Source organism: Electrona antarctica, assembly GCF_951216825.1.
Source record: "Electrona antarctica genome assembly, chromosome: 20".
Lineage (NCBI taxonomy): Eukaryota > Metazoa > Chordata > Actinopteri > Myctophiformes > Myctophidae > Electrona > Electrona antarctica.
In genome coordinates, this window is record NC_136801.1 from 10,308,911 (window position 1) to 10,324,799 (window position 15,889).

The 15,889-nt window shown below is 46.5% G+C and overlaps 1 protein-coding gene across 5 annotated transcripts in view; it reads left to right on the forward strand.

Moving 5' to 3' along the window:
• rbm33a (RNA binding motif protein 33a) overlaps positions 1 to 15,889 on the forward strand; it is a 50,862-nt gene that overhangs the window by 32,241 nt on the left and 2,732 nt on the right. The window contains exons 9-18 of one of the 5 annotated variants that reach the window (XM_079490050.1): positions 870 to 1,236; positions 2,799 to 2,860; positions 6,115 to 6,244; positions 6,800 to 7,167; positions 8,111 to 8,365; positions 8,567 to 8,878; positions 9,628 to 10,422; positions 12,917 to 13,078; positions 13,996 to 14,193; positions 15,078 to 15,166. In XM_079490050.1, coding sequence (XP_079346176.1) covers positions 870 to 1,236; positions 2,799 to 2,860; positions 6,115 to 6,244; positions 6,800 to 7,167; positions 8,111 to 8,365; positions 8,567 to 8,878; positions 9,628 to 10,422; positions 12,917 to 13,078; positions 13,996 to 14,193; positions 15,078 to 15,166 — 2,738 coding nt within the window. The remainder of the gene's footprint in view (positions 1 to 869; positions 1,237 to 2,798; positions 2,861 to 6,114; positions 6,245 to 6,799; positions 7,168 to 8,110; positions 8,366 to 8,566; positions 8,879 to 9,627; positions 10,423 to 12,916; positions 13,079 to 13,995; positions 14,194 to 15,077; positions 15,167 to 15,889) is intronic. The other 4 variants (XM_079490051.1, XM_079490053.1, XM_079490052.1 and 1 more) reach the window with 4 other exon arrangements.

Here is a 15,889-nt window from a genome sequence, read left to right on the forward strand (position 1 = left end):
CATCATATAACAACATAAGTATGCAGATGTCTATGATGTTTATAACAAACCAAACTGTTTGAAAATCGGTATTTTCTTTTGCAAGTTATGGTTATTTAAAAAGAACATGCCCCATAGACACAATGTTATGCTGCACCGAAGTAAGATGGCTGCCACGTAGCGACGTCGCTCTCCATTGGCCAGCAGCGCGGGTGACCACGTCGTTAGTCAGGGAGCCCTTCTTCTTTGGTTTTTCACACATTTGTGTTAAATTTGCTCTTCGCCCAGGATTTAGTTCCTTGTGGGTTTTTATTATTGGATATCTCTCCTAGCATATAATCTTTTCATTTACAGTACATTGCTTGTCAGTTTCGTTCAAGGCCTTTTTGAAAGCATCACTATCTGGGGAAGAGAAAGTTACCATACTTTTATGTAACCTACATAAATTGCCTTCCGATGAAGCACTGGGAAGTCGAGGGATTTGTGAAGGGTACTATGATTGATTAATATTGCAGGACTTGTGAATCATTCCGTAGAATCTACATGTTGGGGAATTTGGGGAATTAATGTATCTGTCAATTTAGCAAGGCCAGAGAAAAAGACGGTAGCTCCGATGATCAGTCTCTTATTCTCATTGGGTCCATTTAATTGCTTATTGCAAGCAGCAGCAAGTGGAAATAATGAAATGGGGCAATAGTGATCAACTCCATGGGTATCCGGAACTTGAACGAATGCTATCAAATGACAGAAAACCCTTTAAGTGAATTATGTGCCTTCATTTATATATTATTAGGGCATGCATCTGCCTAAAGCATCCATGTTCGTAGTGAGTACCTATTGAAAGCAGATTGCTTTGAGGAAGTAATTCACCGTGACTGTTTGTTTTTTAGCCTCGAATGCCTCTTCCTCGTCATCACCATCCTCCACACCACCAGCAGCACCATCACCACCAGCAGCACCACCAGCAGCACCACCAGCCGTCGGGCCCCCGAGGACCCCCACCCTTCCAGGAGCACGGCGGGCCACTGGCCCAGCAGCCCCTGCAGCCCCTCATGCCCCCGCCGCACCTGGCCCACCGCTCGCCGCCGCCACAGCCACGCCCGCAGATGGAGCAGCAGCAGCCGCCGCGCATGATGAACTCCCCGCCACTCAACTTTGGCCAACAACAGCAGCCCCCGCAGCCTCCGCAATCCAAAAACATCCACATCAACCCCCACTTCAGAGGCCCCACGCCAACGTCCAGCCCCGCCCAGCAAGGTAGATTCAAACGCCACCAGGCGTCTTAAATTGTACATAGATTTTTTTTTTCTTTAGGCGGGGGGCTTGTGTGTGAAGTCGGTTCTCGTTTAGTAGTATATGGTTTTTGCCAGCGGTAAATGATTTTAGGGTCTTATGATCAGTGCGATGTGTTGCTCCGTAGCGGAACACGATGCCATTCCGGTTGGCAGTTAGCCTCGCTCTGTTCTGAAAGGTGTCTGGGATTAGAATGTCATTTTCTTGTTTGGTTGAATGGCACATGAATATGTCTCCCAGCCAGTAATGGGTTTATCCTCCTTTTTTCCCCTGCCAGCATCACCATTTTATTCCCTGAGATGGTTTTATCTGACCTGTCTGTCCAGTTTACAATTGGAATTCTGTGTGCGGAGTGCGTGCGTGCGTGCGTGTGTGCGTGCGTGCGTGTGTGTGTGTGTGCATGCTTTTGTGTTACATTGCTCTGTAGGGAGTGGGTGATTCATTTGTTGTGCTTTAGAAAAGACTTATACTCAAAGATCAGGGATATCCTTTAGTCATGATCAAATGCTTGCCTGACTTTGATGGGCAAAAAATGAAATAAATAAAATGACAAGCTGCGGGACAGAAATTTCTGTTGGTAGAAATGGATTGTGCCAAATGTTGCATGAGATGATCCTCTTTTTTTTTGGTGTCAAAACATGAATATGTACTATTTTCACTTTTCCATTCTGAACTCTATCACAGAATGTGATACTTCTAATTAGGGATGCAGTGGGTACCAGGCACACCATGTACACGACAATTCATGGCTATCAATTTAAGGCTAATTAACCAAATATTGAATAGCATGGTAGCAAGTTGCTACCACTGGTGTGTTCAGAAGTAACCACTAACCACCACTGATTATTGGTTGTAATCGTAGATGCATGGTGAATTTCACCTTGCAGATGCACCGACAAAATGGTGATTCTTCTACAGTAGATTTATATATTTTGTCAGGGTAAAATAGTGTGCGTGTGTGTTTCTTGGATGCACCGAGAGTGGGTTTAATGCAACGCTTTGGAATAATACCGGTATGTGTCTTAGGTGCGGGACGCGTAGCTAACATCACTGCATATATGATGACGTTTCTTTGTCCAAGGCTCGGGATGTGCACTGCAATGTTAATTTGTATAAATATGACGTCACAATACGATTTACCACATTTAAACGATAATAACACGGCAAGTGTATACACTTTTGCCAAAAATATGCCCATCTCTACATTTATCTCCTGACCTATGTAATTGCTGTATAAATGTTATCACGTAACAGCCTTTAAAACACAGTTGTCTAATGGACCCTTCCTTTCATCTATCGCCCCTGTGTCTCTGTCTCTCTCTCTCTCTCTCTCTCTCTCTCTCTCTCTCTCTCTCGATCTTTCTCCTACCCCTCATTTTAATCTCGCTTCCCCTTCTCTCTCACTCTCACACACTATCTCTCTCGCTCTGTCTCTCTCTCACCTGCCCCTCATTTTAATCTCGCACCCCCTCCTCCTCCTCCTCCTCCTCCTACCCCTCCACCCATCTCGTTCTCTCTCATTGCAGTGCCCTTGATGCCTCCTGCTCAGAGCCAGCCCAGACCTGCTGAGGGTCCTCAGAGGTTCCCTGTGAGTAGCAGCTGCTCCACTAGTCTCCGCCCCAAACTCCCACCCCCCCCTTTTACTCCATCACATTGGTTAGCGTGTCTCTTTTGTGAGGGCAATATCATTACGCCAATTAGACTGCCCGCCCCGGCCAAAATACTGTTATAGCAAATCTGTAAACACCGATACGAGTCTATCTGCGCAACTGGAAATGCTTGATAGGGACTTTAGAGCCGGGTGGACTTTTGGGGGGTGGGGGGGTGGGTGCAGTGGCAGGGCTTACTTAGCAACTCTTCATGGATGGGCTGGTAGTGCTCAGACATAATGAAATCCTGAAACCCAAGATATGCGGCCAGCAAAATGTCACTTTCCACAAATTTCAGTTTGTGCCTCAAAGCTGATATTTGGGACGCTGTTTTGGAATGAATAAAATATGCCCAGTGGTTGTTGGTGGATCGATGTGGGGGCATCTTGCCTTTTTGTGCTACACAATCTGAAGGCCAAATTTCACGTCAAAGAAAAGGGGGATTTTAACTCGCCAGCATGCCTGTAAAAAGGAGGTTCTTTATTTTAGCAACAAAGAAACCATGCAAGAGATGATGGGAATCCCTTAGAAGTGATTACTGCATCGGGGGAGAGCGAGCTTGCCAGCCAGCCAAAGGGCCTTAACCCATTCTGACCTGAGATCAGATAAAAAAAATGTCTTCTACATCCTGACAGTTTTCTGAAAAAGCTATCTTTCTATGTCAGTGGTTCTTCGATTTTTCAAAAATAGCAGACCTACAAGCTCGTAGCGCGCCACTCGGTGGCGCGCTATGAGCTTGTAGATCTGCTATTTTTCAATAGCTAAAGCATAACATAAATGCTAACACCAAAAGGGGTTCCCGCCCAGAATGGGTTAAGTTACTCTGTCCTTCCAGCTAATGATACCCACGCATCAGGTGGCGCTGACTGACATTTTCCTGGAAGGGGCATTTTATATGGATTTATGCAAATCAGCTATTGGAAAATAGCTGCATCCAATTGTGATTTGGGGTGGATTTACAAACTCTGTCGACAAAAGAGCCAGGCATGTTGGTGTCTCTGTGTTTAACCCATTTTGGGCGGGAACCCCTTTTTGGTGTTAGCATTATGTTATGCTTTAGCTATTGAAAAATAGCAGATCTACAAGCTCATAGCGCGCCACCGAGTGGAGCGCTACGAGCTTGTAGGTCTGCTATTTTTGAAAAATCAAAGAACCACCGACATAGAAACATAGCTTTTTCAGAAAACTGTCAGGATGTAGAAGACATTTTTAGAATCTGATCTCAGGTCAAAATGGGTTAAAATGAGGAGGGAAAAAAATAAATTGCAATTGTATTCAGCTCGTCCAATGCTGTACATTGAGCTTCACCCAGTCAGTGCCTATATCTCAGAAGCTAGTGATTATGGGTGTTTATAGTGCAGTTACAGAAAGCTGCCCAGTGCCCACCCGCCCTTTAACGGAGGGTGTGAGGCGGGGTTTGGAGGGCAGCAACAGGGCTGATGATGTGCAGCATAGTGCTGGATTCCCCTGCTGTCAAATCGCGGTTAGATGGCTGTTACCAAGGACACAGTTTGAAATTCTGGTGACATACCACCCGGCAACATTCCATTTACCCCCGGAGTACCAGATTACCTGCGATTATCATACATTATCATCCCATCAAATTTAATTGTTAAAAAAGAAATTCCAAAATGGGGGTCATAGCCCCTAGTATGAGCGCATTTAAATATTTTGCTTGTGGAGACTGGCCCTGAAATATTAATCTAGAAGCCAGTCGAAGTTAAGAATATATAATCAATTTTGATTTTGAGTGATGTTCACAAAAATGGCTTCATAAAGACTACACACACAAACACTTTTCCATACAATATTGATTATTTCCTATTCTTCTTAGGCCTTTTAATTTCACAGGTGAAAAAAGTTACCATCCCTGCAAGTCTGCATACAGCTTAGCAAACAATTAACTGCAAATAGTCCCTTGCAAGACCCTAAAACAAAATGGCACTTTTAATCCCTAAATTATATCCTCTATTGAATTTGGCCACTGATTTCCTCCTTGTATGACATTCGTCTTTGGCCAACGCTCTCCTTTGCTGAGAGCTATCACACACGGCATCAGTTACATATTGAACACCCCTCAGTCTGTTTATCAAGGATTAACAACCAGAGGATGAGCCATGTTATTCCAGAGGCATTATGTGGACACCAGAGCCCTCGTTGCGCAAACCTGTCTGCATGACCTTTGCAGATGCGTGCGATAGTGCCCACAATAACAGTGTGATCCCCTCGCAGAATAAAGCCCCTTTGATTAACTTTCTATTAAGCAACTTTTGAGACTTTGTTCCCCTCTAGCATTCAAACACATCTCCCTCTAAATACCGCCAGGCAGCAGTGGAATAAAGAAGGATTAAGCCTTGATAGGATCTTAAGTAATTTACAATGGCTCAGAGGAGGTATGCAGCCCCATCTGTGGAAGTGCCACGTGTTGAATAGCAGGTTAATTTTTCAACACAGAGCGGATGTTTAAGAGAATAAAAGAGACTGTTATAAGGCAGATTTCTAATTCCAAGGAGGGATTAAAGGGTTGTTAGGTGTTTTTTTTCCTTGAAAAGTAGACGGAAGAAGCGCGGTGCATGCAGTGCGTTTGGAAAGCCCTTGAACGTGCAAAATGGTTGAAACAAAGGAGCGAAAGACTGATAACGTCTGTCTGTCTAAAAAGCCCTGTTGCCTTGTTAGATGCCCAGGCATTTTGAATTCCATACGAACAAAGCTCCACCTAGCATCAATTTTGCAGTACTCACAAATTCACGCTTAACCCATTCTGGGCGGGAACCCCTTTTGGTGTTAGCATTATGTTATGCTTTAGCTATTGAAAAATAGCAGATCTACAAGCTCAGCGCGCCACCGAGTGGTGCGCTACGAGCTTGTAGGTCTGCTATTTTTGAAAAATCGAAGAACGACTGACATAGAAACATAGCTTTTTCAGAAAACTGTCAGGATGTAGAAGACATTTTTAGAATCTGATCTCAGGTCAAAATGGGTTAAGGGTTTTTTATCAAATATTGGCACGCATATTGATGTTTGCAAGATTCGGCAATCGGCATCATTTTTAATGACCCCAGCCATTCAATTACAAGCCGCCGTTCAATGCAACACTCAAGTCCAAATCCCCATTTTTTTCATTAGTTTAATTTGTTTGTGATTATGGCATTCCCTGCATGGCCTATAATTCATGAGTTGTGTGTGTTTCCAGGGACCTGGAGACTTCCAGCAGCACGTGCCTGATAATTTTGGCCAGCCCCAGCGGCCCCCTCATCACATGGAGCCCTTCAGGGGCCAGCCGCCCCCGGGCCCCCAGGAAAGAGAGCCCTTCTTTATTGGTGGTGAGTCTCTCGCACCCTGCCCTGCTGTATCTGTCGTACACACACACACACACACACACACACACACACACACACACGCGTGCATGCACACACATGCACGCACACACACACCACAGGTAGGCCCCATACCCCGCCCTGAAAGGAGTTAAAAGAGCTCCCTCTTAGCATATTTAACCCTACTGGGCATCACCTCTGGCAGTTATACCTACAGGGTATGCTACTAGCGTTCTGGTGCCGCTCTATTAGCAGCACTCATGTTATATGCATGTGCACATACATACATGTGAATGAGCACTCAGAAGGCCACATTGGACACATATATTTCCCCTTCTTTCCCGCTCACTATCGAGTTAAGTACAACACAAACGGTTGTTTACTTGATTCCCGCTGATAGAAACGTAGGTTTTTTTCATGTCTCCTGCCTTCAGAGAGGCAGCCTTTGACACGCTCACGACGACTGTTCAGAAACCGTGAGAGTAATTTGACGTCTTTGTTTTGTTGTTGTTGTCGTTCACTTTCCTCATCCTCCCCCCTTTTTTTTCCCTCTCCTCCCAGAGAGGAGCTTTCCAGGCCAGCAGCAGCACATGTTTGACCACCAGGGCCCTGCCTCGTTGATGAACAGTGGCAACAACCTGCACCAGCAGCAGCAGCTGCCGGGCCAGGGAGGACACATGGGCTTCGGCCAGCCGGGGCAGTCCTTCAACCAGCCGGGCCAGGGCCTACTCGGCATGTTCGGGCAGAGAGAGCCCCCTAGACCCAACCTCCCTCCCCAGGGCCACCCGGGCATGAATCAGCATGGTGGCGGCGGGCCCCCCGGCCAGCCCAGGCCCTCCTTCATGGGCCCTCGTCAGCCCTTCAACCAACAGCAAGGGAACCCCTTCCCTCCGCCACAGCTCCCGTTCGGTATGCAGGTACGACTGAGAGTAAGTGATATTTTACTAACAATATAGGTGTACGTGTCTTTACTGTCTTGTGGGTTGTTTTTTTGTCTTTCTGTTTTTTGTTGCATGAAGTGATTCTGGCATGTTTACGCAAAAACTGCATGCTGTTTATTTATTTGTCTGTCCCTCTGCTAATTGAACATGAATGCGCCAGCGAGCATATGTTAACCCATTTTGACCTGAGATCAGATTCTAAAAAATGTCTTCTACATCCTGACAGTTTTCTGAAAAAGCTATGTTTCTATGTCAGTCGTTCTTCGGTTTTTCAAAAATAGCAGACCTACAAGCTCGTAGCGCGCCACTCGGTGGCGCGCTATGAGCTTGTAGATCTGCTATTTTTCAATAGCTAAAGCATAACATAATGCTAACACCCAAAAGGGGTTCCCGTCCAAAATGGGTTAATTTATATCCGCTTACTGTGATATTTTCAATGCCATCCTCCCAACGCTGTCTCTTACAATTATTGCACACTGCAAACAATAAGCATCCTTTTTTCTATTGTGAATTCATGAATTTCATGAAACCATTGGTTTGCTCTAGATTATTAAAATGGTGGAGAGTAGACTAATGAACACATAAATAAACCAAACTAGTTTTATATTCGCTGTTAGTGAAGCGTTGAGAGAAAGACTCATGTTTATTTGAGAGTCCCCCTTTTTTGAGGCTGCAATGGAGATGCATAGACAAGAGCGCCCTCTAGTGGCCGAGTCACTGTTATAGTACTATGCGGCTATATGAGGACACCCATTGGAGGTTAATTATATGCAGAGTATATAAACTTGGAAGAATATTAAAAGTGACTTTTATTGTGGTAGGAAACTGGGATATACACCTAAACATTCTTGGAGAGATTCTGCTTTTGCTTAGGCTCACATGTCTGTTTTTCTTACTTTCACTCACTTTATTTTATTACATCATTTTGAAGGGCTTATTGCAGGGCCCTCCTCTCCCCCAGCTCCAGCACCATGAACACCAGTCCATGCACCAACAGCAGCAACAACATCATAGGCAGGACTTACCCCACCAGCACCAGCTAAACCCCAGTGAGCAGCGGCCCATGATGCACCACGGCCAGAACCCCTTCCACCAACAGCAGCAGCAGCTGCACGGCAGCCCCAGGCAAATGACCCCCCGTCCCCAGAACGTCCAGCAGCGCAATGCTCCCATCAGGCCAAGGATGGTGAGAAATTAACATGAAGCAATTTCTGCTCAATGCTTTTGCAAATGCGCCGCTGAAATCGGCGCCTGGCTTGACATTCACGCCGGTCTCTTCTGACTTTAGCGCATATATCTCTCTAGCATAATTTCTTTAGCCAAAATGTACGCCTAAGAAACATTGTGCTAATACAGATATATATATTTTTTTACTCCTGTGTTTCAGCAGAACCCTCCTGCCTCCAAGCAACAAATCCAGATCCTTTCCCAGCGCAACAGCAACCTCCGAGAGCTCCCCGTTGCACCCGACAATACAAACATGAACAATGCCCGGCCCACCTCCGCCCCCAATTTCAGGCCGGTTGCCAAGGCAACGCAAGGGGTGCGACCCGGGCAGAATGCTCCGTCGATGCCTGGCGGTGGCAGAGGAAGGGGCCAGGTTGCTGCCAAGACGACGATGCCGCCGCAGCCAGGCTTGGCGGGTAGGACAGTGGTTCGGAAGGAGATCCCAAGTGCTCAGTCCACCCCGACGCCACAGGTCAGATTTTCAGCGCTATAGCGAGATAAATGTATTGTATTTATTTTACTGTATTGTAAAAAAGATATTTGTTACTGTATTTTCAGTAAAGATATCTTAACCCATTTTGGGCGGGAACCCCTGTTGGTGTTAGCATTATGTTATGCATTAGCTATTGAAAAATAGCAGATCTACAAGCTCATAGCGCGCCACCGAGTGGCGCGCTATGAGCTTGTAGGTCTGCTATTTTTGAAAAATCGAAGAACAACTGACATAGAAACATAGCTTTTTCAGAAAACTGTCAGGATGTAGAAGACATTTTTAGAATCTGATCTCAGGTCAAAATAGGTTAAGATGACTGAGTATTCTGTTTTATTTTATATTCAGTAATTCTCTGTGAAATTAGAATGGAACTGTAGATGAGACTATGAGATTTACTGAATGTTGTCCCCCCCACCCCCATGAGTCTTCCTCCTTAAATTAATTCAGTCTGAATTTAACATTGAATTAGTGAGCTCAGCTAAGCTCATTAGTGCACTGAAGAGGTCTCCCGTTTTATTAATGGCCTAATCATAAGGTTATTAAAGACAGTGTTCAGTCCAATGGAAGAAACAAGGAAAAAAACTAAAATCAATACCATCATATATTTCTCTGGGGTTTCGACTCTCATTACAACTGCCAATGTCATGCCAATTGCTGCGGTTGTCCCGGTCCGATGGGGGGACGCGCTGTGATGCTTTTTCTTTTCTCCATGTGTTTCTATGTGCCAGGACCCTGATGAAGACGAGGAGACACGGCAGTACCGCATGAAGATCGAGGAGCAGAAGCGGCAGAGGCAGGAGATCCTGAGGAAGAAGGAGATGAGGAGGCAGATGCAGGCGGGCGTCAGGAAGAGGGAGCTGCTGGAGAGACTCAACGCCCAGGCCGGCCCCCAGAGCCAAGGCCCGACTTCATCTCAGAACCAACACCTGCAACAACAGCAGCAACAGCAACAACAACAACAACAATATCAGCAGCAGCAGCAAAATCGACAGCTACCACCGCAGGCCCTACAACAACAACAACACCAACAACATCAACAGCCACCACGACCGCAACCCCAACCCCAGACCCCACGACCACAACCCCAACCCCAGACACAGTTCCCCCCTAGACCCCAACAATCTCCAATATTCGCGGGCACCACCTTCGCCCCCAACGGCACGCCTCAGGCTGTTTCCCCGGCTCGTCCCAACGTCAAGACACGGCTGCAGATGGGAAGGGGAGGCCCGCAGCTCCCACAACAAAGCCCTAGGCCTGGTCCTAACCAGCCATTTGTGCAACAGCAGCAGCAGCAACAGCAGCAGAGACGGAGCATTGCTCCACAGAACTTAAACAGGCCCGGCGGTCAGATCCAACAGCCCCAGGCTGGTCAGAGGATCATGCCCATCCAGGCAGTCCCTGGCACCGCCCAGGGCCAAGCACTGGTCAAGCCTGGGGTCAAAAGGACTGTGATGCAGCGAGCCAAGAGTGTTGACTGCCCGCAGGTCCCACCAAAGGTCCGAGTGGTCAAACTTCCAGGAGCGGTGAGCTTCTTTTCTTTATTTCAAAATTTAATTTGTTTTTGTTCATTTTCCTCTCAAAAAGTTGCTGTATTTTAGTCGTAATATGTAGGTATCATAGCATCCTTTTTTTTTAATGTCTTTTTTTTTTTAAAGTTTTAAATGCCAATGATTGCCCTTCCTGGGCCACTTTTATTATCAAAGTGTTCTAACCTATGGGAATGACATGTTGTGATGTCTGTGTCGTTTTGGCAAGAATCGATCCATAAAGAGTACCACGAGCCGAGATACCTTAACCCATTTTGGGCGGGAACCCCTTTTGGTGTTAGCATTATGTTATGCTTTAGCTATTGAAAAATAGCAGATCTACAAGCTCATAGCGCGCCACCGAGTGGCGCGCTACGAGCTTGTAGGTCTTCTATTTTTTTTAAATCGAAGAACCACTGACATAGAAACATAGCTTTTTCAGAAAACTGTTAGGATTTAGAAGACATTTTTAGAATCTGATCTCAGGTCAGAATGGGTTAACACACATCTTACCTTTTAGAACCGAGAAAGGCAGCAGTCATTAAAGTGAGCCACATGACATTTATCTATAGCGTTGGGGACATTTCATCACTGCTCTTAAAGGTTGACGTCCTTTAAGAGCAGCACAGCATCCTCTTAACCCATTCTGACCTGAGATCAGATTCTAAAAACGTCTTCTACATCCTGACAGTTTTCTGAAAAAGCTGTGTTTCTATGTCAGTCGTTCTTCGATTTTTCAAAAATAGCAGACCTACAAGCTCGTAGCGCGCCACTCGGTGGCGCGCTATGAGCTTTTTTTCAATAGCTAAAGCATAACATAATGCTAACACCAAAAGGGGTTCCCGCCCAAAATGGGTTAAAGACAATCGAAGTGAAACGGGAATCGCAGCAACACAGATTCCATCCACAATTGTGCTCGCGCTCTTGCCATTGGGTTGATTAGTCACCACCGCGGCCTTAATTACACATTAATCTCCACTAGGAAAAATCCCCTACAAAAGGCGTGCATGTAAAACATTCACACTTGCCATTGATGAGGCGCACGTTGCGGTGAGATGCGATAGTATTTTGGAGTAAGCCGCTTTTCCAACTCCATCCCAGAGGATCAAGCGGCAAAGCCAGAATTGCATGCTCACTGCAGATGAAGATAACTGGGTGTCTGGGTGCATTAATGGAAACCTGTGCCGAGCTATCTGATGTGCTGCATCTCTGAGGGGGAGGGGTGGGTGGATGGATGGATGCGGGCGGGGGTGGGGCTGGGATTGGAGGTGGAGAGGGAGACGAGGGAGTAAAGACGGATATGGAGAGAGAGAGAATGAGAGCTAAGGCCCGTAGATTCTCCAGATGCTCCCTCGTAGGCATTGTTCTGCTGTCATCGACGGCAGCCTGACTGTTATCTCCTCTCTACTTTTCCGTCTCTCTCCCTCTATCTCTCGTCTGTATGTCCCTCTACCGCCCATCTCTCTCACTCCATCAGCCTGTCTCTCTGACTCAAGTGCGAGCCCTGAACAAAGGCACACAAATCAAAGATCCAAGTAATTAATCTTTTCAAACGTGGTGTGGCTTGGGGGGGGGGGGAGGAATGCCACCATAATACCTGTGTTAACCCATTTTGTGCGGGAACCCCTTTTGGTGTTAGCATTATGTTATGCTTTAGCTATTGAAAAATAGCAGATCTACAAGCTCATAGCGCGCGCTACGAGCTTGTAGGTCTGCTATTTTTGAAAAATCGAAGAACCACTGACATAGAAACATAGCTTTTTCTGAAAACTGTCAGGATGTAGAAGAGATTTTTAGAATCTGATCTCAGGTCAAAATGTGTTAAGAAAGTTGCCACTTTTGAGGGATTTGGATTTGTATAGCTTAGGCACACAGATAAGGGCCAAATTACATTTTCATCAGGAATAATAATACAAAGCAACGCAAGGCTCAAAAGCTGGTAGCGGTTGCAGAGGGGAGCTATGTGGGGAACAGGCTGGGGGGGCGTGAGGTGGGGTGGGGGTGTACACATCAAGTCTCTGTTCCAGTGTAATGCAGCTTAGCATTTGATGGGTGCAATCAGGAGCTGTGATTTCTATAGAAGGGATTAATCCATTTACTCCCGACTGGGGACAGGTCAGAGATATGTCTCCCCCCTCCCCCTCCTGTATTGATCTGTCACATCGCTCTGCAGAGGGAGGAGGTGGAGAGACGACCTTCAATTCCTTCCCCGCGTGCGTCAACACAGCCGAGTCTGTGACTTTATTTGATAATGAGACCGTCACCTTGTTGGGACTGATCCCTCATTCTTTCCCCCCATCTTTTCGGTGTGACTGTCGCAAGACGGTCTGATGGGGATCTGACTGTCTCGAGTGGTTGTGGCCTTCTGTATTGTCCATAAAACATGACACTTTTAGCTGAATGGCTGTTGTGAATATGATGATGGCATGAGACGCAGGTTGCATTGATGATTGAGATGCTTAAACGGAGTCTCGTCTTCTTGTTATCGCAGGACGGCGGCGGACCAGCACTGCAGGGCGTCCGGGCGATACCTCAGTTCTCCCAACCGGGACCACAGAGGAAGGTCACGCTGCCGGTGCAGCAGCAAGGCGCGGCCTTGGCGGCCCAAGCCGGCCGAGGGACCACAACGAGCGTCGTCCCTCAACACAACAGAGTACGTCACAGACAGCAAGTTGGGACCGGCGGCAGGGGTGAAACCCTCTCCTTTACGCCGGTCACCTGCGAAAACCCCTGTCCAGCACCCGGCAAGCAGTAAAGGCAGAGAGACTGAGAGATTGAAATGCCCCCACAATGTGCTGTGTGTGTGTGTGTGTGTGTTCAGCAGACATCCCAATCGAGTGGCGGCGGTAATAAGACAGGACAGTGTGCCAGGTGCCATAGTATTGACAAGCGGGGAGTGCCGAGGAACACGGGGTGCTACAACCCCGGGCTCCCCTGGTCTCTCTGCACCATGCCTGTCACCAGCAGGCTGCTGTCAGACCCCCGCCACACCGCCTGACACTGACGGCGAGAGGCAGCCACCAGAACACTCCCTCTCTCTCAATACACGCTGCCCCTACAACCCCAACCCCCCCACACACACACACACACACACTTCTCTATTTCTATATCTCTCTTCTCTCTCTGCCTCTTCTCCTCGCAGGGTATCTCCCTCCCTCCTCGCCCTCCTTCTTGGCGGCTCCCAGAAACACACCTCTCAGTCACTCCGTTCATGCGGCTCGCGCCAGCGGCAGCAACGCTGCATGTAGGAATATGATAAGTCAATCAAGAGAACCCCGGAGGTGTCTGAGAAAGCCCTGCATGAACATTTCTATTTAAATTTCCATTTGTGCCGGTAAACAGTAGAGCCTTGTAGACGTGTCACACACACGTCTTCTCCACACAGCTGCACTCACACGGGATTAACACCTCAACTTTTCCTTGCATAAGCAACGGGGTTTAATCCACCTTTTCGACCCCATCTATCCACCCCCCCCCCCACCATCCCTTCCCACTTTCCTACCTCTGCCATTCCCGTTTTTTCTCTCCGCTCACCTCTGTTGGCTTCTTGGCCTGGGTTTTTGGGCACAGGTGGTGGTTCCGAGCCGGGGCCGAGGTAGAGGAGCCGCGGGGCCGGTTGCTGCTGCTCCGATGGCCAGAGGACGACCGACCACACGACAGGCCCCGAGGGCCCCGGAGGGTCCCTGTACGGTGTCCATAGAGGGCCTCTCCTCATCCACCACCGACACGCAGCTGAAGAACCTTCTCAACTCCATTGGCCCTGTACAGGTGAGCGCTCCATAGATGGTTTACATTGTCAGTCAGACATTTACTATTTTTCATTCATTCATTCATTCATTGAAAAATAGCAGATCTACAAGCTCATAGACAAGCTTGTAGGTCTGCTATTTTTGAAAAATCGTGAAAATGTGGCACAAATCTTTGAATATATATTCTTTCAGAAGACTTTTTTATTTATTTCGACGTCAGGCCTAAATGGGTTATACTTAGCAGTATACAAATAACCGAAAACAATGCAGACCCCCAGCATGTGCACACAACATCAAAACAACCCCACCTAAAAACAAAAGCATGAACCGGCCCCTCCCTACTACACTTGGATGGGTTTGAATATGTAAAGGTCAGATGGGGAAAAAAGTATAAAATACAGAAATATTGGGTGAATTCATAGCTTCATTGCATATAATCAAAGGATCATAAACATAGCTTTTGCAAATTACATTACAGATTAGTAGCAGTAGTGTCTCGTACTCTTAACGAGATGGAATGCATCCATAAACATCTTTATACATGTGAACCTGCCCCAGATATAAAGAAAATCTAATCTAAGCTATTCTAATCAAAGTTAATTTGCTGCCTCAAACCATTGATCAAGGATGTTTCCTCAAGGACACATTCGAGGACATACAAGGTTTCCACCTGACAGTTTTTCTGTGACGCCAAGGGTTCCGTCTTCACACACTGGCAGTTCATCATAGCACATGTAATGAAATCCCTCTACTGTGATCATGTAGCACCCCCTGTGTGATACTTTTAATATTGCAGGCAGCCTCTTTCTGTTCACCACCCCCACCACCCTCTTGTGGTGGATGCCGGATTCTTTTTTTTATTTTAGTGTAAACTCATTTGTCTTCACCTTCCCACATGTTTAGATGTTCAAAATGCTGCCCCAGCAGAGGAAAGCCATTGCTAGATTCTCCAGCGCCCAGCATGCCTCCAGTTTCCAGATGAGCTTCCACAGGTAACGGTTTCACCATCATTGCGTGTCTCGGTTTGGCTAAATATTCATATTGTCACGTTACAAGACGGTGGTAGTATATACCAGAATAATACACACTTGAAATCACGGCATGGACGGATATTGCTGACATGATCAGGAAACCAGTCTTGATAACTGCTTAGCTACCGCTGGTTCTGTTGTCATGATGCTCGATCATGACCGCAAAACATAATTCTTTAAAGCAGCACTATGTAACATTTATAGCATAAGTCTCACAGAATTATCTTAAACGCTAGATCAATACCCAACTTTTGTCACACATCACTAAACCCGGGTATATTTTACCCGATGTAATAATTCCATAAATAATATTTGTCATCAAAATATTTTAAAGTACAGCAATAAATCTCAATTTGAGGCACTCTCTCTAAATAAATTCGCTAAACCCGGGGGAAATTCACCCGAACACCTGCGTGTAGAAAGAAAACAGGAATGTGGGCCGGGAAACAAACCTACCTGCTATGATGTCACTGAGCATCATGAAGCTACCCAAGGAAACCACCCACCCGCAGCAACAGTATGGAAAATCACATAAACATCATTATGGAAAATCACATAAACATAATTATCCGGGAGAAAATCACCCAGGTTTAGTGTTCTGGGGTTAAGCGATAACAATCATCCTACCATAAATGTATAGACACAGGGGGGTCCCTGCTAGGGGCTTGACTGTATTACTGGGCA